The 25086-nt window shown below is 26.2% G+C and overlaps 1 protein-coding gene across 3 annotated transcripts in view; it reads left to right on the top strand.

Moving 5' to 3' along the window:
* The window catches only part of LOC129988884 (disintegrin and metalloproteinase domain-containing protein 19-like), a 248398-nt gene extending 228706 nt beyond the window's left edge, over positions 1–19692 (top strand). For 2 of the 3 annotated variants that reach the window (XM_056097166.1, XM_056097164.1), the window contains 11 exons: positions 1180–1275; positions 2721–2801; positions 4197–4311; positions 5497–5605; positions 7412–7531; positions 8594–8672; positions 8828–8923; positions 10845–11076; positions 13650–13752; positions 15619–15774; positions 17985–19692. In XM_056097166.1, coding sequence (XP_055953141.1) covers positions 1180–1275; positions 2721–2801; positions 4197–4311; positions 5497–5605; positions 7412–7531; positions 8594–8672; positions 8828–8923; positions 10845–11076; positions 13650–13752; positions 15619–15774; positions 17985–19134 — 2337 coding nt within the window. In that variant the 3' untranslated portion in view covers positions 19135–19692. The remainder of the gene's footprint in view (positions 1–1179; positions 1276–2720; positions 2802–4196; positions 4312–5496; positions 5606–7411; positions 7532–8593; positions 8673–8827; positions 8924–10844; positions 11077–13649; positions 13753–15618; positions 15775–17984) is intronic. The other variant, XM_056097165.1, reaches the window with a different exon arrangement.
* Positions 19693–25086: the final 5394 nt, after the last annotated feature.

The raw sequence follows: 25086 nt of genomic DNA, 5'->3' as shown, positions 1-25086 counted from the left end.
TATAAAAATGAATGTTATATAATTTCAAAAAAAAATTATTAATCAACAGTCCCCTTGACCGTATGCAACATTTTCAATGTGTTGCTCTTCTGATCTACAAAATGTGGTATCATATATATGGCATTCTATAAGATTGCATTATCTATTAATGTTTTTTATTCTCTACCAATTCTAAACTCCCAAGGGGGAGGAGGGCACCTCAGAAATTAAGACGAGAAGTTACCAGTATGGTTATTGGGTCGTAGCATCCTGATGGGTACAGATGATGATGGGGATTGGCTACCTCCTATTGATGCTTAGGATTCAACTGTAGTTCCCAACAATGTTGCTGTCATGGCAGTCCAGTCCGTCAAATTAATCCATGTTCCTTAGTGTTGTCGGAGTAAACCGGTTAAGGTCTATCAATTCTTATTCTAAATGGACAAATTTCCTTATATTTTTAATCGTACTAAAGTGTATGGCAAACATTGTCCTTTTATATAAGTAAAAAGGACTTCTATAAAATCGGCATTACATTCTGAGAATGTAACGCTGCTGCAGATTTTAAAAACAGTCTAATGAATAAAGCTCCTTCAGATAGTAGGAGACTTGTAAAGAACTAATCAACAATCAATCATAGAAATGTTATCTGAATGAGTGGGGCTAATTCGATGTATAGGTATATGTCTAGATTGTGCAAAGTGCATTATCTACTTAAATTGTGGAATTTCATAATATGTACTTGGCAACAGTACCAAAATAATCTTTGTTATTTGCAACATTTAACACTTTTTTGTTGTTGCTGAATTTATCTCTTTATGCATTACACAATCCCATAAAAGGAAGAGTTATTTAATGCCCCTTCCCCTGTATATTTCATAGTTCATCCTGAATGTCAAGTGCATTTTTTAGCTTCAGTTGTATTAATTAAAATTAATCTATATTTTTTAAATAATAAAAAGTAATAACAACTCTTTAAAATGTTTGCATTTCTTTACCATATTTGCTTGGCTTCAATGCAATAATCCTCAGCTCAGTTTTTTTTTATGTGTGTGTGTGTGAGAGAGAAAGAGAGAGAGATGCAGTGGTTTCTCCAGTTTTAGAACTGATGCTTTAATGAATTTTTTTGTTTTTGTTTCTAGTTGCAACTTTTTAATCATAAGTATTCATTAAATAATGTATATTGATAACTATTTCCAGGAATGTATGCAGTCTGACCCATGCTGTGATCCTATAACTTGTAAGCTAAGAGTGGAAGCAGAATGCTCCGTGGGACCATGCTGTGAAGATTGCAAAGTAAACCATTCTGTTTTTATTTTATTATTTTTTATCATCTGGTATATAACAGATTGCAACATGCATAGTGTAAAGATCCTACAAAATGCTTTATAGAGCAAACCATTGAACATAATTAAGTTGGGTATGGTTAGTTCTTGTGTTTCACATACATTCTAAGATGCTTCTTTTTTTAAAAAAATTTATTTTTATTTAAAAATTAATACAAAATTTAATATATTTTCGTAATTTTAAAGCATATTACCTCACAATAACTATTTTTTAAATTTCAAGGAATAAACTTTTCAGTTACATCAATTCTATTTCTGTGTGATTTTCCCCCTCTTCTAATTTAAACATATTTTTAAATATATTTGACAACTATACTTTTCATTGCTTTAGTTTTACATTTTACATGTAACAATATTAAATACATTTGTGTGTGAGTGCATGCAGCACTACACTACTATATAGTTCAAAAATAAATATTCGAAATAAGATAGATTAATAAAGTCTAAATTTTTGTAATGTAACGAAGTTTTAAATTAGAAGCTTCAATCTATTTTTAAAAAAATTTATTTGTTTATATTTCTTTTTGCTTCTTGTAAAAATATGAAAAAATTATCTTACAATAATTTTTTTTCTGCCAACTATGAGAATTTATTTATTTATTTATTTATTATTATTATTATTATTTGTCTAAGAGGTTGATTATGAATCATTTTGTAAAAACTTAATTGGATTGAATAAAATTGACTTTTCAACCATTAATCAGTAATTGTCTTAAAAGTTAATGTCTTAATTGAATTTTTATTTATTCAATTACAGAGAAAAACGAACATTGGTCTATCCATGAAAAATTTCTTCTTATGTCGATAAAAAAAAAACTAATCAAAACTTTTACATTTTTAATATTCAAGTGATGCTTGTTTATAATTTAAATATTAAGTTCAAACATTGAATTTAGAGTACAGTATTTAATGAAAATTTGCTATCTCACAAAGCATTCTTATCATTTAGATTTTCAGTTAACAAAGCTTTCGCTTTTAACTAACATAAGATATGAGTAAAATGTACCACTTTTAGGTGCATTTGAAATTGTATATACATACCATAATTCATTGGACTGAGAAAAAATATTTTTATTGTCATTTTAATTTTATGTCAACTGATATTTTCTAGAATTTTAACATTTATGATTGTGGTTATATTCAGTGCAATTCAGTTTTTATTTCAATGGTATTTGTGTAAAGCTTTTTTTTTTTTTTGTATGTGTATGTGTGCAATAGCTGCTATGTTTCTTATATTAAACACAAGTTAGGTAATAAAAGTTTCTCTTTTGTTTTGGTATCTAATAAACTGGAGAATATATAGTTAATAATAATTTATCGAAGTATATTTTCTATACTTTTAAATTTAAATATTTAGTGTTTTTAAATTGCATGAGAAAAATTTCTTTCATTTAGCTCCGCCGTTCTGGACATCAGTGCCGTCCAGCTGCAACAGAATGTGATATACCTGAGTTCTGTGATGGTCAAGATGGACAAGTAATTCATTTTCCTGCTTTCTTTCTAAAATTTATTTTTATATCATTTTCTTTTGTTATGATAGTTTCAATTAATTACATAATCTTTTGCATAATTTATGTGAAGCTTTAGTTACTGAATATATTGAAATAAATACTACCATTCATTCCTGAATGGATACTGATGCATTATTAAACATAAATTTACTTTACAAATTGTGTGAGGAAATACTAAAAATAGTTGCAGGAACAACTGCATTAATGCATAATATATATTTCTATATAACAAGTTATCATAAATCTGGAACATTAATCGGTAATGTCATATATATATATATAATGTTCTGAGCTAATGTGTTTTTACAAAAATAATAGTTCAATTATAATTGAGATATATGAATTATAAGTTCAAAGCAATAGATTATAAAATATAAATGCTTTTCCTATAAAATTAATAATAACTCTTTTTTATAGCATATCATATACTTTTATTTTTATTTAATTAATTATACTTCATTATAAATTTTAGAAAATTCTTACTTATTCCCAACAATGTCGAATTCCAAAATATGTATTAATCTTTTTTTTTTTTTTTAAGTTGGTATGAGTAATATTTTTTAGGTAAATTGTAATTTTTTTAATGCATTAAACTGATTACAATATTTTTTAAAAAAATCTGTTCATTTAATTAATTATGGTTATTTATTGAATTTTATTTAAAACTAGCATGTAATATTAATAATTTATAATAAAAATATTTATTTTAAAATATTTTAAATATGAAATACATCAGATCAGGAAAATTTAAAAAAATTCATTAATTGCATTAGTTAACCAACCAGTATTTAAAAAATATATGTATTGCAGTTTTTCTGAAATTGCATGAAATTTTTTTGTGTGTTAAATTTATCTTAATTCATTGTTAAAAATTTATTTTTTAATTAAAAGACTTTTGTACTTTACTTAATGTTATAAAATATTTTCTTATTATAAAATGTAACATATTTCTTTGCATGTAGCATAATCTTTTAGAACATATTCAGGCTGGTATTCTAAAAATAATAAATAAAAATTTTTAATTTCATCAAAATTCATTTGCTTGCAGTGCAACAAAGTAATAGCAAAAAATTTATTTGAAATTATTAAACAGATTCATATAATGTATAAATGAAAGATTTAAATTTATTTTAAACAATATAAAATTAAATCTTTGTGACTCTAAGTTTGATTGGAAATTCACGTAGTCAGTAAAAGAAAAGAATTTTTTTAATTATTTAAATTAATTTTTCTTTGTCTTAATTATTATTATTATTATTATCTTCATTTTTATCACTTTTAAGGAATTTCAATATTTAATTTAATAAAAATGTGATATTTTATTTGTTTAACGCAATAATGATTTTTATTATTTTTATAGTGTCCTGCAGATCTATTTAAGAAGAATGGCGCCCCATGTAAGAATGGAGCAGGCTATTGTTTCCATGGCGGCTGTCCAACACCTGATGATCAATGTGAATATTTATGGGGATTTGGTATGTAACTTTTTTATGAATATTCTTAGTTTTCCTCTAAATTTTATAAAATGAAATCTTAATTGTTTTTGTCTATATATTTATTAACTGTTATAGAAATAGAAAATATATTATTCAAAAATAAATATTATATGATGAAAATAAATTTTCATTACTAGATAAATCATTACAGCTTTAACATAGATCACTGTAGGCGATATTTCGTATTAGTGACTTTTTTCATTTAATTTTCAAAATGAAAGGTTCCATTTATCAGGTTGAATGTAAACGGTGTGATGTTTAGATTGGCTAAAAAAAAAGTCGGTTGAACAAAATGTCATCAAAAGGGATCTATATCAGAGCTGTTCGGATAAGCTTCTAAAATGTAAAACAGATTACGGAGGACTTTTATTTATTATTGGTGAAAATGGAAGCCAAAGCACTTTATTAATGGTACAATATTAATAATCAATGTGCCATGTAATTAATTTTATTTTTTTTTAGCGCGAGTAGGACTGGTTTAGATAATTTTAGTTATCACTATATTTGATAGTTTTCACAAGACATCAATGCTGTTGATGGCATAGTGTGAACTGTGATTATTAACTATCAATATTATGAAAATCACAAATTTGAATTATGATCATGGGATGTCTTTTCTTGCTTATACTGTGAAGAAATGTTTCAGTGTTATGTACAAAATAAATTTCCTAAAAATAATGAGTTGTTATACATCATTTAAAAATATATATACTTTACTATAGAAATGCAGTTTAAGTGTATTTGGAAATAATTGTTGCTGTTGCAGTTATTAGAAATTTTGCACTTGAAAAACACTAGAAAGAAGTACTTGAAAGACGCTAAAAAGACAAAGAGTTTTAAAATCAGATGTCACTTTAAAAAATTAAATTTAGTGGCTGTTATTTTTCAGCTTTTCTCTCGGTTTTAAATTAATTTATTTGAAAGTAAAAAATGTTTGAAGTTTAATAATTTGCCCTCTTAGTTATTAAACAGGAATGTTTATGTATTATAAAATACAGATACAGACTGAGGTTTCCTTTTTGAATCTTCTCTGTTTGAAGAAATAATACATTTTAATTACTGATTTAGAATGCTGCCATTCTGTATTGTATTTTAGTTGTTATTTTTCATGACTGCATTTAAATATATTTGTAAGTATTAAAAGTCATTATTTTTATATTATAGGAGCTATGCAATCTGAGTTCGAGTGTTTTCAACAGTTTAATACCCAGGGAAGTCTTAATGGTCATTGTGGTGCTGATAATCAAGGTGGCTTTATTAAATGTACAGAAGAGTATGTATGATTTTATTGTTTTATCTGTAACTGCATTTATAATTTTTTGCCTGTTTCATTCCCATTTATTTTCCATTTCAAACCATCCTTTTATCTTGACAATTTTAACTTTCAAACTATAATTTAATATCATATTTATAAGGACCATCATTTACATGACATGTAATGGAAGGCTTGTAGAAGAAAAATGACGAAAATATCTTCTTCTAGAAAGTTCTTGGTAAATCTGCTATTGCAAAAATATGATATCATCAAATTATAAAGGAAATATAAATTCTCAAACGGCTTTTACTATCCACAATACTTTCCATTACATGTCCATACCAAGGTTTTTATTTTTAGTCATTGTAGCTTAAAATAATTTCATGTGAAATTTACTGTAAAATGTTCTGCTTATTAGCTATAACTAAAAATTTGATTCTCTTAGAACTTTTTTAAACATTTAAAGGAATAGATCATATGTTCTTCTATGTCTATTATGATACAAAATAAACTGCATTTTACAGATAATTTTAAAGAAATTATAATTTGCAAGTAGTGTTATCATTTAATAGTATAGAAGGGTTTTTTTTAATACTAAAACATATTTATACTGTATCTAGGGGTAATAAGGCCATTTGGCAGATTTATCATTGTTTAAATTTTTACCAAATTCTTCGATTCTTCAAACCTTCTTCAATAGGCTCTTTGATGTACAAAATAATAATAATAATAATAAAATAAAAAGATTGGTCTATTAGAGTCTATCTATTGGTCTATCAGCATTCAGAGCTTAGTTAGTTGAATAATTTTTTTTCTCTGAGTGAGGAAAATCATGTTTGCTTTCTTATACATTCCTTTTTTTGATTGCTCAAATTTATTCTTTTTTCATGAAGTTATTGAATTTAATAGAGTTTTTATTTCCCTTTAATAATTGGTGATAAATTTTCACAAAACATTTACAGCTTTTTTGTAGACTTAGCTGTAGAAAAATAAGGTCACTAGTGGTCACAATATCTATATATTGTTGTTCCTTGAAAATAAACTTTTTTTTTGTTTAAATTCTTATTCTTTATTATTTCCCTCTCTCTCTCTTTTGTGTGATGAGTGTGTTCAATGTTTTCAAAATTATTTTAAATATATCAAAATATATTATCTTTTTAAAAACAATGAAGTTGCATCTTTTATCATTTGCCTTTTTGTTTGTTTGTTTGAAATAAAATGCAATAGAAATTGATTTATAGAGTATAATTGGAAAACAGCAAAATTAAATCTTTACTACCTATAATCCCTTCATAAGGAGGGGGGGGATATTTTGTAATTTTTTTTATTTGATAGTAATTAAAAGGGGAATCAAAAATTATTTTATAGATAAAAATAATACTAATAACTATTATTATAATATTACAGTATTATAATTTGAACAATTTTAATTTTAAATTAGAGAAGTTTTTGATTTTGTAATAAATGTTTGTGTTTTTAATGGAATAATAACCATATTGTCCATAGCACGTTAATTCAGTACATACTTTCAGAAAAAAATCAACCATTTTTAAATCATCTTTTAGCCTTTGTTTAATTCATAATGTAATGTCTAACTGAAATAATTATTATGTAGGTTTTCTTTTCATGAAATCCTGATTTAAAGCTGAGTTGCATATGATCCAAAGCAACTGCTTTCTCTTCTCTAATTTCAATCTACACTTATATAATACTATCTCTGATAATATCTTGCATTTCAATATATTTTATTCGAAAAATATTTTTATCTTCATTTGTGTAAAGTTTCATAAATTATAGTATAATTTATGTCTTTTTTACTTTTAGAAATATCAAGTGTGGCTCTCTTCAGTGCCAACGCGGTTCCAGAACGCCCATGATAGCAGGGAATGATAAGCAGTATACAAGAACAATTGTGTCAATTGGTGGTCAAGAATATGAGTGCAAGTGAGTTTAGATGAGGTTTCTTTTTAATAACCTAACCTTTCATATATATTTTACATTTATAAATCATTATTGATCTTTATATTTTCATTCTGCAATTATCCTCTAATTACAAGCTTGCATTTGTTTTTTACTGCATTTTGTATATCATTAATGTGCTGTAACATGACTTTAATACTTGTAATTGCATCTCTCATCTTTTCCTGCATGCTCATCATGTTTTTGTTTAAATTTAGCCATTTTCAAATTATTCTTATTTTCGCCTTAACTGTGTTAGCTGCAATTAAAAAAATATTGTGTTACATGCTAAAAGTGATCAGTCAAAGAGATAAGATAAATGAGCTAATGTGGTTTTAAAAGTTTTCTTTAGTACAAAAAAAATATTAAAAAAATATGTGTATATACATGCAATATGTATTATATATTATCCATGATTTTTTCTATCACAGAAATAGCATTTAAAATAACAAGCATTTATTAACACCTAATTATTTTACATTCAGTTTTTTTTTTTTTTTTTCAACTCTATATTTGCATCATTAAATGAGTTTTGGTACTAGGCAGAGGAAGAAACTTTTTTAATTAATAAAAGTAAATAATAAGTAAAAATTTTTATTTTCTTTTTTTAGCTGACATGTACTACTTGCTGTAAAAGCTATGCTCTATGTGATCTTTTCAATACCATCAGAAAAAAATTAGCATATTACAAAGATATCTGTATGATTTAAATCCTTTTAGTACTATCGGGTTTAATGAGTTTGCTTATTTTTCTTTTGGCTTGTCATTTTTAGCTGCATACTGAAAATATTCTTAATTCCTGTTTCTGTATGACATTATGAAATGCTTTATGTTTCAAAAATGAGCTAACAGACTGAAGTTTGAGTAATTTTTGTCATATTTAATCACAATCTCTCTCCCCCCTCCCTCTTAACTATGCTTGAATGTACTTTTGGTATTAGAGAGGAAAAATTGTTTCTGCTATTATTTAACTCTGTTTATATAATATTTCTTTATTCTCAGTAAAGAAATTATTCAACTTCTTTTGATTTTTTCCCCCCAAATTAGAGTGACTTCTGGCACGATCACTGCAGAAATCCCTGACTTGGGCTTAGTGATGGATGGGACAAAATGTGCTGAGGAGAAGGTAAATTATATTAATCACATTAATTACAATCAAAGGATTTATTTATAATAATAAAGTATCATTTTAGTTATTACAAATAATTAAATGCATGTCTTTTTGTTAATTTACCAATATTATAACTGTTATTAATGAATGATTTTTTTTTTTAAATTTAGATTTGTGTAAATCAAACCTGTGTTAATGTTGATCTATTTGTTGAGCCTGGATCATGTCCAACAAACAATGTTGCCCTGCCTTGTTCAGGACATGGTGTAAGTATTTAAAATGTTGTTATTCGTTAATTTTTATTAGTGAATATCAGTTTCAATAGGATAACTATGACATTATTAAAATGATTACTAAATTTTGATAATTTTGGATAAAGTGATCAATGAAAAATTGTTTATCATATATAGCATAATAGTTGACAATATCTAAATATGATTAATATTACATATATTTTTTTTATTTGATATAATTCTGCAATTTCTTGTTGAATGCTATAGAAAAACTAATGCTTTTTTTCTATAAGTTCTATTACAAATACAGGCTTATTTAAAATAATTGCATTGATTACAAAAGTCTATAATTTTCTAGTAAGTATTAAAAAATTTAATACATTCCAAAATAAAGCATAAAATTTTGTTTGAGTTTATAAAAATTGCCATATGTAGTTTTCCTTATCCATAGGCATCATTCATATTGTTTCCCATTATGTTGCTATATGAGACATTCTCTCTTTATAATTTTATTTATGACTGATTTAAATTTGTGTTTAAATGTTGACTCTCCTTAATGAAATAAAAACACAAGTAATCTTCAAAGATTTAGGCACATGCATATGTAAATGTCAAATACACATCAGTGGCTGTGAGCATACTTTACCCTGTCTTATATGAATAGATTATGGATACTGCCTGCATGATAATTAGAAGTCACATAGGCCATTTAATACATAAGTTTTCTTCTGTGTTGCATTTTTTTTCCCTTCCTATTGTTTTTAAGAAATTTATAGCCAGTTTTTAATTGATGCATTTGCTTGAATAATCTTGTCTGTGTAATTGCCTGTATCCCTGTCTATGTAATTGTTAAACTTTTGATTAATTTACTAGATAAAAATAATATAACAGTATTTTATGTAAAAAGTCTATTTACTTAGAGCCATTAATAACAAATTTGATAAATTACAATAAAAAAATGCTTAAAATCTTTTTTAATTTTGATATATAAACTGCTGCCAAATAATATTTTATAAAAAAAAATTTGATTAATTATAAATTTTAAAAATTTATTTATTTTGCAACATTTTTACACACTAAAAGTTTGGGACAAACTATTGCCATCTGGAGGTTTCCTCATAACCTTAAATTCAGTTTCTGTTTTTCAATTTATGTAATCATGTTCAATCAATTGGTATAATCATTTTGCTATTTTCATTATTCTACATTTATTTTAATCAGCCTGTGTTTAACATAGTTTGCATAGTTAAACATAGTTTGTAAATATCAGTTAAATGCAATCTTTAATCTTAATAAGTTACAAATAATATTTCGAAAAATAAAGGCGTTTCAAAAATTGTAGTTTAAAAATGAATGCAATGGTGAAATTGTGCTCTATTCTTTATACTTGACATCTTCTTTTTTTTTTCTTTTTAAAAAAAAGAGAAATTTCGTTTCTTTAAAAAAAAAAAACATAACTTTGTAAATTGCATAATTGAATGTTAGTTCATTCTGAAACTTATAAGGTAATTATGTTTATTAAATGTTAATTTCATAGTTTAATATTTATTTGTTTTATTTACATTTTATTTTTTAATACTATATTGATTGGCTGCAATATTTTCCTTCCTGACTTTATAATATTTATACACATGACTGACCATAAAAAAAAATGTTTTTTACTTATTTCAAAGATGCTTTTTCGGTATATTCATTATTTAGAAATTTATAAAAATTAATTATCTTTTGTAATTATATAAAAAAGTAATTTTAATTTAGGTTATTACTAATGTTGTCTGAAAATTTGAAAGATCTAAATGTAAAATATAAGGAAATCAAAATAGCTACATGATCATATTAACTGATAAAAGAACATTCCACTAAAAACAATTAGCTAGTTAGCTTATATTGGGTCTTTAAATGAGGTTGGTCTCTTATTCAAATATAATTCTGACATTTTCAATTGACTCCTTAGGTTTGTTCTAACATAAACACCTGCCACTGTGATGAGAAATGGACATCAGCTGATTGTAGTCAACCTGTAGATCCTGGGCTGAATACTGTAGATCACACTAGCAAACAGGATGGAACTTTAGAGAAATCTGGGGAAACTAGTACAGTTCCTACCAAGAAGCCACCTTTGGATTCCCGTTCACCCTTGGAAGCTTGGAGGAATAATACCATGAAATCAAATATACCATATGAGGGTACCTTTCTTCTTTATGTTTATATTTTAAAATATTTGTTTTATAACAGTAAGTGTTTTTTTTTAATATGTATTAATCTGTCAACAAAGAATTTTTTCAATGGCTTATTTTTGCTTTTAATGCTTTTCATTCTTTTAATTTTAAGAAAATAATTCAGTTTTTATCTATTAATATTTCTTTTAAAAAAAAACTATAATGAGGGCACCAACTGGATAGGATGACAAAAAGTAGAAAAGAAAGAGAGACCTGATAAAATTTTCTTATAATAAATAAATTTATGTAGTTTTAGAAAAGAATCTGCCAATATCGTATTTTATTTATGTGAAAAAAATAATAACCTCAGATCTTGGAGTTCTAATAATTAGGAAGTTATTTTTAGAACACAGATTAATTAGAAATTTTTTTATAATAAAATACATAATGTTCACAAATATAAAATGTATTAATAAGTTTCAACATCATTTATATCTAAAATTTTTCTACAGAAGACATTTTTTCTTATGTACATTTTTAAATATAAAGTTAAAGAATATATGTTCAGATTGTTAAAAAGTCCTTAGTCATATTCTTAGAACTATGTTTCCTAATAATTATTTCATTTTTGTGAACAAATATAATTTTCTTTTTATTGATTAATTTGCTCTGATGTTCAAAATGTTTTCAAGCTTGCTTAATTCATCTGCTTTATTTTTAATAGATCTGTTTTAGAATAATTTTTACCAAATTTTTTATTACACAATGTTCTCTCTTCCATAAATTAAAAAAAAAAAATACATTGTGAATGCTACTTTTTTTTTTTTTTTTTTTTTTTTTTTTTGCAAGGAAATGTTATTTTGCATTGAATAAATACAGAAGCTAGTTCTTGGGAAGATAATTAGTTTAGAAAACTCTCTCTCTCTCTCTCTCTCTGTGTGTGTGTGTGTATATATATATATATATATATATATATATATATATATATATATATATACACACGCAGAGAGAGAGAGAGTGTTTTCAAAACTAAACTAATAATCTTCCCAAGAACTAGCTTCTGTATTTATTCAATTATATATATATATATATAAACAGCCAGTTATTCTGTTACCACAGAACTAAGCCATATAAACTGAGTTTAACTCTAAATCTTTGCTATTGGCAAAAGAGAAACTAATCTCTCTCTCTCTCTATTGCCATGTATCTTAGCATTTTATATATATTGTGAAGTTCTTGCTTTTTTTAAAATTCAATTATTCTATTTATAACTTGAATATCTTTTATCTTTATTTTTTTTAAATGACTGATGCATTAATTCAGTCACCAAACTATATTTTTTTAATTATTAGAAAAAATGTGACTAGATATACGTATATTCTTATTACAATAAAGTGAGATGTATTGTATTCTGTAAGAGGAAGGGTGTAATACTGTTTAATAGCCTCTGAATGTCAATCAACAGTCTTATAGATGCTGATGTAAGCTATTAGAAGCAAATCAAAGTGTATTTTAAAAAGTTTGCAATTAAACGCCCTTGTTATCATAAAAACATTGTTACAATGTGAAATTTGGGAAGTTTGGCTTAAATGTCCTCATCTACTTGTATATTTATCTCAAGATTATCAATTTAATCCCAAAATAGCCCTTATGTCAGTGATGTCATAAATGGGAGGTAATACATCCCAGGTGCCATTTTTAAAGAAGATCATGAAAACAAAACATTAATTTATATAATTTTTTAATAGTGAATTATAATAAGAAAAAAAAAAAAATAATATCATCCGTGAGGCACCTTTTATTGATGTTAGTGCATTGATAAGGATTAGATGCAAAAATTCATTTTATGCCTAGACATGAATTATCCTTAGATTGCCTGATACATTATTAAAATGATCAGATTAAGCCATTAGAATAGAGGTTAAAAGATTGTGTACCAAAACTAAATTTACTGAATTTGCCTCATACATTCATATCTTTTTAATTTTTCAAATGGCTTAGATATTATAGTTTAGTTACTATCCATTTAATTGTATTATGGTGTGTTTACAGGTTATTAATATGTTAATTTTCCATCAGTGTGTTTTAAAATCTTATCAGAAGTCACATAAAAATGCTTCAAGATCTTCCAGTAGATATTGAAATAAGCCTTCATTGTATCGATATTCTTTTATCACCCATGCTTTTATCAGATTGACATTTCTTTAGCTATTTGGTGATTAAATTCATAGTAATTAAAAAGTAAAATAAATCATCAAACCTGTTCTGATAAATAATGAAAATTTTAAAGAAAAATTTTTAATTCATAATATGATAAATGAATGCCAATTCTTCTACCTTTCAACTTTTCCATCAGAATTCTGAAAAAGGCATTAGGCTAACAATTGAAAAAAATAATTTCTTCAAACAGTACAATTAAGATTTTTTTTAAAAATGCTAAAATTTCATTTATATATGTAACTGCTACTCCTCTGGTTTTACAGTCCCTTCAAACCTGGAAATAAGTAACTTTCAGAGATAACTTTAATTTGAATATTTTTTTTTATGTTTAAGTATGGTTTTAATTGTCTAGAATTAATACTAGTGTTCTTTGTGCATAGTTGGCAAGAAAGACGTCCTCAGCACCCCATCTCTCGTTATAGTTCTTGTGTGTGTTGTTGGTGGAGTGTTTATTTTCTTTGCTTTATTAGCCACCTGCTACAGGTAATTTCTGTTGTATTTTGTGTTCCTTTTTTTTTCTTTTCTTTTGTAAAATTTTAAATTTTTGTAAAGACAGTGAGCCAAGTGCTCAACTATATTAGTATCAAAAATAGTTTTGAAATACCATCAATTCATTAAGCGAACACAATCAAAATTTTAGTATACCAAACATATAATTACAAAGAACTATTTTAAGAATTAATGCTGTCTAATTACCATTGCAAGTATAATCTTTGCTGTATTTTGTTCAATAAAACTAAATTTCAAACTTTTCTGATGTACATTATTTTTCTAAATTTATAATTAGGATTTTGTTAAAGGTGGGTAACAAAGTAATAATGAAATGGTTTTCTTTATTGACTCCACAAAACGCATGTTTATATGATGTAAGAAATTTTCAATGTAAATGTGCAGCCTGTTTATTTTTTAAAATTCAGTATTGAATGGAAGATCTAATAAAAAAAATAGAGAACATTTATTTCCTTCTTTTATTTTAACCTCATTCTGTGTTAGAATGTGTTACTGAGTATGAAGAACTTGGTACATAAATAACCCTTAAAAATCATTTATCTACAAAAAAAAAAGAAAGAAATCTGTATCTGCTTATCAATGAAAGTGATTAATTTGTCAATATAATTGAAAATTAATCCTATGATTGAAAAGTTTTTTTTTTTTTTTTTTTTTTTTTTTTAGTTTGGCAAGAATAGTAATTGTGTTTAATTTCAATTAAATCTTGATGTTCATGTTCGTTTAACTGTCTTTTCATCAGATTGCGACAGGCGCTAAAGCTGTAAATTCCCAACATCCTAAATATATTTATCCCAAATCTGGCAGTTCTAGGTCAAACTATTTCTCCTTTACAGTATTAGCTCGCATGCATATTCCCCTTTGTTTTGATAGAAATGATTTTGTCTCTATGGAAAGATTTGGAATAAAATTTTAATTTTATTTCTAATGTTTCAAATATTTTCTTTATCCAAAATATAACATTGAAAATTTTTTAAGCAGACAAATAACTTTGTAGCCTAATAATGGAATTATGATAGTTCTCAAAAAATTACATATTTTGGTTGGCTTTTTTTTTTTTTTTTTTTGTCAAGTTAAAAGATTTTAAAGCAATAAATATAGTATCATACTTTGTAACTAAATAACAGATTTTAGTTGGCATATATTCTTTCTTCTATTTAGTCAAAAGTTTTTACTGCAATAAATATAGTATCATATTTTATATAAAATAATATCAGTTATTATAAGAAAATAGATTCCAAGGAAATTTTTATTGTGTTGCTAAGAAGAAATGCCAAATCAAAACCATTAATTAGCAGTATGTGCAATAGCATATCGCAAAGGTTACTACAACTGGAGGAAGATCAAAAGCTGAAATATTATGAATAGGATTCAATTGAATTTAAAATAAGTCTTTCAACTGTTTCTAGAGTTTGGAAAAAATTTAAAAATAGTACAGTAAAGGAAAAGTATATGCAGATTTTTCTTTGGTAAATATATATAAAATAATTACTAACATAAGAAATACTTTGATAAAATTTCTCATATTATCAAGAAAAACTCCGTCACAAAGAATGTTTATCAGAAAATATAATGTGTCCCCTGTTTGCATTGGTAAAGGTTAGCTCCCACTTAAATTAAAATGATTTTAAATTTTATAAATATATACTTAACTAATTTAACTGAAATTCCAATTTATTCTAAATATATGAAATATATGGATAAAAATAGCTTTAAATATAACCATGTTTTCTAATAGTTAGGAATAATAGCCAGTTTTATTGCCTGTTTTCATAAATATTTTTGATTTCATATTGTATACATGTTTGTTTGGCATGGTGATTTCAACATTCCTTTTGTCAGAAGACAGAGTGCTATGCCCAAGCCGGATGCAACCCACCTGAAAAAACACACAAGCCGCAAGTTTTCTGCCACGCAGGGTTCCATCAAGCCCGATGAAAGTTCTTCGCAAGAAAATGTCAACCGTATTATTACTTTCGGAAGCATGCCTTCCTACAGGTAATCTTTTATTTATTTATTCTAAATATTCAAATAGTAAATTGCTTTGCAATGTATGTTTTACTTTTGTAAAGGATCATGAAATTTTTTTCCTTATTTTTTTTATATCGAATTATAATTTGATAATTTTATAGTTTTATGAATTTTATCTATTAGTATAAAAGTTTTAAAATAGCAATATAAAGAATATTATTTAAAAAAAGGAATTTGGAAAAATACATTAGTGAAGGCTTCAAAAATTATTTTCGTTTAGTTGAATAAAAATTAAATACATTTTAGTAGTCGGTATTTTTTTGATAAACCTTCATCATATGTTATTATTTTCAAAAATGATGGTAGTGAATTCTCAAATCTAAAACAAACAGCACCACAAAAAATTTATTTATTAAGAGTTGAAAAAATACTCGTATAAAATTAAAAGGTTCATTTAATCATAATTTCTTTACTCAAAACCTGGTTATAAATTTCCACTTTTTTTGCTGAATTAAATGGACATTTTGTATGGGGATGGGTAAGGTAAGTTTAAAAGAATCATTCAGCTAACTTCTTTTGAATTAATTTTAGGACTCATTCCAAGATTAAAGAATTTTCTAAGAATATTCACTTGAATATGATTTATTAAAGAAGAAATGAATACAGAATTAAATAAAATGTACTAAACATTTATAATTACTATTTTATATAAATATTAAAGCATTTTTTTTAAGCATAAAAGTGATAAAAACCACTAAAGAATAATTTCCTGAGAACTTTATCTGTGATACATAGAATGTTCTGTTTATACATATATATTATTGTCAAAAAGTCCCCATTTTTCAGGGTCTCCCTGAATTCAAAAGTCTTATTTTTGGAATTATATATATCTGTGAATTGATATCTTAAAACTGTTTTAAGCTAGATAGATGAAATTAAATGTATGGTCTTTATTCCAAATTTGTAGATTTTTCTTATCAAATTTTGAACTTGCTGGCTAAATACAAGGGAACATAGTAATATAAAATGTAAACAGCTATGTGAATAAAAAAATTTACACTAATTTAGCATCTAAAGTATAAATTCATATCAAATTCCAAACCAAAGTCGTCAAGAAATTGACCATGTGTCTGTCTGCACTTTTCCATACACAAAATTGGAAACACAACAACTTGGATATGCAGTTTTAACATTAATGTGTAGATTTTCAAAAAATTTTGAATTAAATACGTGAAAACTTCGCCTATCTGTTGGTCTAAGCATTCTCATACATATAAATATGTTAACCAAAAATATAACTTCTTAAATAAATAAAATTTGGCATTTGATCTTATTTTGATAGTTGTAATTCTCTGTCAAATTTAATTTCAATTCATCAAAGGGGGGAAGAAAGTCATTCAAATTGTACTTCCTTTTCTCACTATATATGATGGAAAATGCTCATGTGTGGAACACTAAAAAAGATCAGAACACTCATAATATTATCCAAGTTTATTAATTTAATGGGAGAGTGGAGGTGATAAAATCTTTATCAGATAGTGTACAAGAAAGTTTTAAGGAAACCACTCCCGCCAATTTACAGTTATGTGAGAGAAATACTGCTTTTCTTTGCATATCTGTTTGTGCCTTTCATCCTCTTGAGAGTCCAAACCATTTTGGTCACAATCCCTTCTCACTGATAACTGGAAGATAAATTTATTGCTTGTCTTAAATTGGCATTTATTTCTCTTTCTACCATAGAAAATTTCATTGAAAATTCATCTGAGAACAAGATTGGGACAATAATACAGTGCAATGATATAGAATTTTAAAGTAGTAATACTGACCTGATATGCTAAAATACAAAGAGGTGTCGACAAATAATACATATAATTTTGCAAATAATAGTAAAAATTTCAGTGCAATAACAATAGGAACGAAGGTGAAAGTATGACCAATTTATTACTTGAATAACAATATGAATAACAGTATTCAACATAACTACCTTTCATATTAAGGCATTTGTCCCAATGCTGTACAACCTGGTCTTGTAGAATGCCTTCAATCCATTTAAGGTTGTTATCAGAATGAAACTTTTGACCATTGAGGAACCTTGTTTTATAAAATTCCTGCAAAAATTCATTTGGGAAATTTGGAGCATCCACCATACAACCCTAAACTTGGTAATCTACACATCACATCTTAATATAATGTTTTTTATTTAAGATTTTTTAATCAATGTACTTTTTTCTATTTAGGGAAGATAAGCTTCAGGAATTAAAAAGACAGCAAGTTTTGCAACTGAAAGACACTTCTTGCTCAGATGGTGAAGAACTACTTGATGAAACCTCTGCTTTTATAGAACTGTCACCCAACAATCTCTCTAAGGTTCCAGAAAAGGGAATACTAAAACGTGCAATTCGATCGGATAAAGGCAAATGGAGTGATGAAGCATCCCAGTCAGATAACCAGGACTTAATGAGCCAGGCAGGCAGCCATGGCGATCGAAACAGTGATGCTTTGACCGAAGTTGAACGAACTTTAAAGAGCTTGAATGGTTACCATGAAGAAATACTTGAAGCACTCCACACTGTGTCTTCCCATCGTCCAGCCGATAGCCAGGGAAGTCCACAGGATGCTAAAAAGACTTTTCCCGATACTGTAGGTGATTACAGTATCATCAAGAGCAGCTCGGAACATTTGGGGAACACGAGCAGCGAAGAAGCAGAGGACATGGTTCCACCGTGTGGGCCAATACGGATACGGAACTTGGAGGACTTGCTTCGGCAGCTAGAACACCAGCCACTTCATGTCTCTCCTGCAGGTTCTGATCTTCGTCTTAGTGAACCGGAGGCTGATCGCCATTACAGGGTGGACAGGACGGATAGTGCAAGTGGTACAGAGAGTCAGCTAGAGCCTGGGCTTCAGTTTTATTTGGGCCGCAAACAGCAGAGGCCATCAGCAGGCGATGTCTCCAGCCACTTTGGCCGAGCTCCTCCAGCTGAAGCAGAAGAGGAGGAGGAAGAGTTTGATGAGGAAGGCAGTGAAGAAGAGGGTGAGGACGGAGACTTTTCATCCCACCAGTTTGTGAGAAGTGCAAGTGAAGAGGCCTTGCCAATGGCTTCTTACAAGCCAGATTATGCTTATGAGCGAAATCTCAACACCAAGCAGATGCAGGACAAAGTGTTAAAAAGGGACGTTTGTGAATATGTACCTAGCCCACCTTCTGATGAAGTGTATGATGTGCTATTTGATGACAAAGGATACTTCCCTCCGTCAACAGGAACTGAGCGTGCTCCATTGCCACTAACTGCTCCGCCTTCTTCTAGCTCCTCCACTTCCGGCTCACAACCTCCCTCAGGAGCAAAGAGAAAAGGGAAGAAGAAATTCCCGGAGTACAAGGTCTAACAATAATTTAATTTAAAATACAAAAGTACTAGTCATTTAATTGAATCATTTACCTGACAACTTCAAATATTATGGATTTTTAGGAAAACATAATATGGACCACACTTTATCTTACTATTGGGCAAGTTTTTAACTTATTCATGTGGCATTTGCACATAGTCGGATCAGGTTTGTACCTCACATTTGCTCAGATGTTAGGTTGCTGTCTAATGCTGCCTACGTGACCTTTCATTCAAAGACTTTATTTGTTCTCTCCTTTTGCTTGTTATTTTTTACAGTGATTCTTTGTGGATTTTACTTTTTTATTTTTTCAATGATAACTATATTTTATTTATGGTGCACTAGCTTGTATTTCATTGATAAATTTGCATTATGGTGTTGAAAATGTAAAAGTTTAAAATTGTTATCTGTAAGGAATGAATTTAAATTAATTGATCATGAATTTTTATCTTAAGAGATATTCTAATTAAAATCCCTAGTGTTAATTGTTATTTTTTTTTTCTCTAACATGGTAAAAAAAAATACAATTTTATTAATCATTTGTTTCAAATATATTGACTTCACCATTAATGGCAATAGATTTTATTTAAATATAATTGTTTAGTATTTTCATGGTATAAAAAATATGCAAAATTTTCTCTAGTTGCTATAACACTTTAGTTATAAAATAAAACAATTCAAGTTAATTGTATCCAAGCTAACACAATAGGCTGTAATCATCTCAAATTAGATGTAAAAATTTCATTCTTATTAAAATATGTAACTGCATATTTTATTTAATTTCTTATCACAGAATTCAAAAGAAGAAAAAAATATTTTAGTAAGCATGTTCATATTTTGAGTTTTTATTTTTCATTTTTAAATCATCATCCTATTTGTGATAGGATATTTAATTACATTTCTGATTGCAGAATTAAAAAAGAACATTTTAGTGAATATGATGTTCATATTTCAAAATTTATTTTAAAATTTATGTCGTAATTATTACATATAATAAATTACATTTTTATCACAGAATTGAAAAAAAAAAACATGTCCCATATTTTGAATTTTTATCTTTCAATTTTAAATCTTTGTCACATTTATTGCATGATTTTTATTTGTAATCTACTTGTAAAAACATAATGTGTTAACAATTGGACAAATATGTTCCTATTAGTTGCAACTTTAGTATTGTCCAAGGAGTTTACTGCTGCATATGTTTGTTATCTCCTGTTCTGATTTTCTTATTTGTTTGTCATTGAATATTACAATATCTAGTCTTTTTTATACAATGAGTATTTTGTACAGTTGTGAATACAGATGATTAACAGATATGTGTTCATACATGTATTGTAAACAGTGAATATTCTATATCTTTATATTGTTACTATTTTTAATTAATTTTCTGTGTTTAATTAGTTATTATTTTAAATATGCTATATATATATGGTATTACATATTAATAATTGAGATTGCTTTCATTATTTAGATCCATAAATTGCATACAACATTCAGTTTCATTTTTGTATGTCTGTGTTTCTTTAAAATAGTCAGGATAATTTGAAATAAAGTAGAGCAAATTTCTTATGATCATTACAAGATAATAATCTTTAGTCAATTCATCATGGTAGAAGTTTTATTTTTAATGCATATAAAGTTCATTAATTTTTCTAAAAAAAAAAAATATGCTTTATTCACTTTTAAAATTACAGTTCATACCAATCTACATACACTTCTCTCTCTTTTTATACTTGTCCCTCTCCCACACAAACACCTATTTTCTTTAATAATTAATCTATTTACAGAAATATATATATTGTTAAAAGCTGCAGATTAATGTTTTTAGGGTTTATGTTAAAATGGACTTTCCTGAATTAAAATAAATGTAATGGACCAATCAAATCCTCCTAAATTGTGGAAATATGCTTTTAATTAACCATCACATCATCATTTTGAAAATTAAACTACAAAACATTCTCTTCTGCTAAAAACTGAGTACTCATTAATGTATAGACTTTATCGAAGAGTATATGAAAAATATTTTTAATACAATATGCACTTATATCTATATAATGATTTAAAGAATTGTCATAATACACGAGCTTGTGCTTAGACCTAGCTTTAGCACAACAATTTACAAATTTTTATCCAATTATTAAATCTTATTGTTTGCAATCACTCTAAAGCCATAGACTCTTTTTAACTGTTTTAAATATTAATTTTCTCTCTTTTGTTGAAAATAAATGCTTTTCGTTATTTCATTTTTTCCTTTTCTTCTGTGAGTTTTTTTTTCTGCCCTCCTTTAAATATCTTTATCTTTCTTTTATCCAGGAGGATTGATTATTCTGGTATGATGTATTCTTTAGCCTTTTAAAAAACTTGTTTTGTGGTAAATTTCAATGGTCATATATAGCTTACTTTCTTTCATTTTTAATATAGAATGTGATGTTACATTTGATATAATGAAATAATGGAAAATAACATTATCTTGTATAATTGCATTAAAAAAATATGAATACACAAACAGTTTTAACTAACTAAATTAAATTGTAATTTGATTATTCTTTTAAATGTTTATATTTGAGAAAAAAAATTTCAATTTTTCAGCAAGCAAGGCAAAGGATTGGCTTAAATGTAGCATTTAAAACAAAACATATACTAAACATATCAAAATTTTATAGAATTTACATCTTTAGTAATTTAGTATTGTATACTTTTATCTGTTTTGTTTGTGTCTATCTTTTAGAGTTAATTGTTAAAATTTAAGTAAGTCATTTAAAATGGTAAATACTAAGTCATTCATATTTTGGGAGGAAAAATGCTATTTTGAACCATTCGTCTTTGCATAACACACCATATACATCAAAATACGTACAGCTTAGAATAAATATAACTTACATTCATTTGTGACATATTTGTTTTTTAATCTTTTTTTAATCTGTTTTTTGTATCTTTTATTTCTTTTAAGTTTTTCTTTAAAATCTGAATTTTTATAAAAATGCATTAAATGCATCTAAATTTTTAAAATGCACTTATTTTTATGAACATTATAATTATTTCGGTATTGGAGAAAAATCGCTTTTGTTTTATAATTCTATTTTTGTTTCTCATGCACATAATTCAGAATGCATAGAAGAATATCTGATGCATTTATCAGAATAACATATTATTTTTCAGTTGGCAAAAAAGTTATGAAATAACTCATTTTTAAAATCGATTTGTTTTACAACACAATTTTGTTCGCAAAACATGCTTATTTTGGATAACAATGTTCTGGTCCCCTCCCCCCTCCTGTTTAGTTTGTGTAATTGGACCACCATGGATTTGAAGTCTTTTTCTGAACAGTTGTACTTATTGTTAAATGAATTCATATTAATATTATTATAATATATTGATATTAATATGTCACTTACACTGTATGTTAATACCACTATAATACTCAAATTACAGTTTTTTAAAACAAAATTTTCTTTTGGAAGTTTATGTTTCTACAAAGTATAAAATAAATTTGTCTCAAGATGTATAATCAATAAGTCTACAGTCAGGTCTTAAATGTAATTTTAATCTGACTTTGTCTAGTATTTATTGCATTATCTCGTCCAGCTTTGAAATAAGCAATTCTGGGAAGAAAAAAAAAAAGATTTTTTTTAGAATAATAATTTTTAAAGTTTGCATCCATTTAATATCTAATTCAGCTGTAATTTTCACTAATAATGATCTCTTCTGGTGTTTTTAAGTTTTTCATTAATGCCTTGATTAATCTTAATATGCTTTAAATTCTCCAAATTTATGCTTCAATTTTTATTGTAGGTGTTTGAAAAAGTATAAAGAAATTAAATATCTTATTTCATTTTCTGATAATTTTTAAAAAAATTTCTTCAGTGTGATTATATTTCAATATCCATCATAGAAATTCTTATTATATGCTTAATGTTTAGTTTGATTGTTATATTAAAATATAATTCTTAGGTATTATTACATTTTTAAAAAACTTACATTGTGTGCTTAGTTATTTTAATCTTAGTTATATTGCCCTAAAATAAAATTCAAAAGTCTTATTTTGTAAATTATAAAGTAACAATGTATTTCAATATGAATTCAGACAAAATATTTTCAACAAAGCCAGTGAAAGATTTGTTACTTTTTACTATTTAGAAAAGCGCTTGTGAGCATAATTATAAAAGTACTGTATGATTTATTTGAAAATTTTAATTTTGTTTTAAATAAAAAGTTATAAAGCGATTAAACTTTATTACATATATGGAGATTCTGAAGTCTTATAAAAAATGCAAGTTAAAATTTAATTTTTTGGGATAATAAGACTGAAGTGTTAAACTCTTTTATAGTTAATTTTAAATTAATCTTTCCTTTCTGTTCTGTAGTCTTTATAATTATAAAGATTCTGGCATTCTTTGAGCTAAATGTTCTTTCATCTGTAGTTGTTGGTGAAATTTCACTATGAAAAAGAGCTTTTCTGATATTATAAACTCTAGAAAACTTCTCATAGAATTTATAACAGTTTTTTTTTTTTTTTTTTTCAGTTTATAAGTTTCCAAGAACACGAAATGACTAGTTTCTCCTATATATTATTCAATCTTCATATGTAAAATATTTTCCTCGTAAAGAGAGTACTAAAGATTTCGCTAAGTAAATGCTTCTTGAAAAAGTCAATGCTTGAAAAATGCTTTTTCCTTATCACAAACTTCAAATTCTTAATAACTATTTTTATGAAAGTTACTTGAAATGTTTGCTTTATTTTAAAACAATATTTTTTGAATTAATTAAAATTTATCATGTGGCATTAATCGTCTTTTAAATTACTAAATTAATTATCATTAATCATAAAATAATATTCTGTGACTAGTGCTATAAATCACTCTAACATAACATGGCAGCTATTTTACCTTCTCTGTCATTTCATCCAGGTGTGTGTAATATCATCATTCTTGTTTTTGATAGATTTTTTACAAAACATCAGATCAGTTAGATGAATTGAAATATGAAACAAAAGTTATTTTGAAATCGATAATTTCTGTCTATACTTAGAGTGAATTGGTTTATTATAACTTACCATGTGTATATAAAAGAATCGAATGTATATATCTATTTCTTTTAATTTTATTTATCCAGTAACTTATATAAAATTATTATTTTTGATGATGAGTTAAATTAAGAAATAACTTTTGTTTTATTTTCTGTTTATCAACAAAAACTTCATATATGTTACCATATTAAATGTCAGTTAAACTATGTTCTTTTTTTATTATTTTGTCTTCTTTTTAGAACATTTATACATCATTAGAGTCATTACTTCTTTCTTAATATTTACCACTGCATATTGTTCTGAATGTTGGTTGATTTGCGATGAGATTGCCCTTGTGTAAAGCAGTGTATCTTTTGTTTGTTTGCTTTCTAAATCTTGTGAAGAACTTCTCAACCACGTTGCAAGTGTTGGAGGGGGGGGGTATAAAACTTTGTTGTCAAATTTTGATTTGATTTATTTATTTTCTGTGTTGACAGTTGAAGTTTTTTGTTCTATTGTCATTATGAACGATTTTGTATTATTTTATTTCTACGGTTATAAAAATAATATTTGAGATTAATTTATTTTGTGAGTTATCATTTCATTTAGACGAATTCATTTATGAAAACCATTATCAACAGTGTAACATTTGGAAAACTTTAGTATTTATTTTGAGGGTTTTATCATATGAGCCCTTTTTTTATTTTACAAAAACAATAGTAAATAACGAAAATATGTTATTTATTGTCTGTTAATTGGCAAAGAAAAAAAATCGTAATTGTGTAACATCATAGTAAGAAATATTTATTATATTATGAACTATGATATTTATAAGATAAAATGAATAGGCAAACCATAAAATGAGGAATACAATGATACGAAATATTTGGAAATATGCCTTTTTTGGCAAATGTTAGTGATAAGCAATAACTCCTATATGTTAATAT

This window comes from Argiope bruennichi, chromosome 10 (assembly GCF_947563725.1).
Source record: "Argiope bruennichi chromosome 10, qqArgBrue1.1, whole genome shotgun sequence".
In the NCBI taxonomy this organism is placed as follows: Eukaryota; Metazoa; Arthropoda; class Arachnida; order Araneae; family Araneidae; genus Argiope; species Argiope bruennichi.
This window is presented reverse-complemented; position numbering and strand designations above follow the sequence as displayed.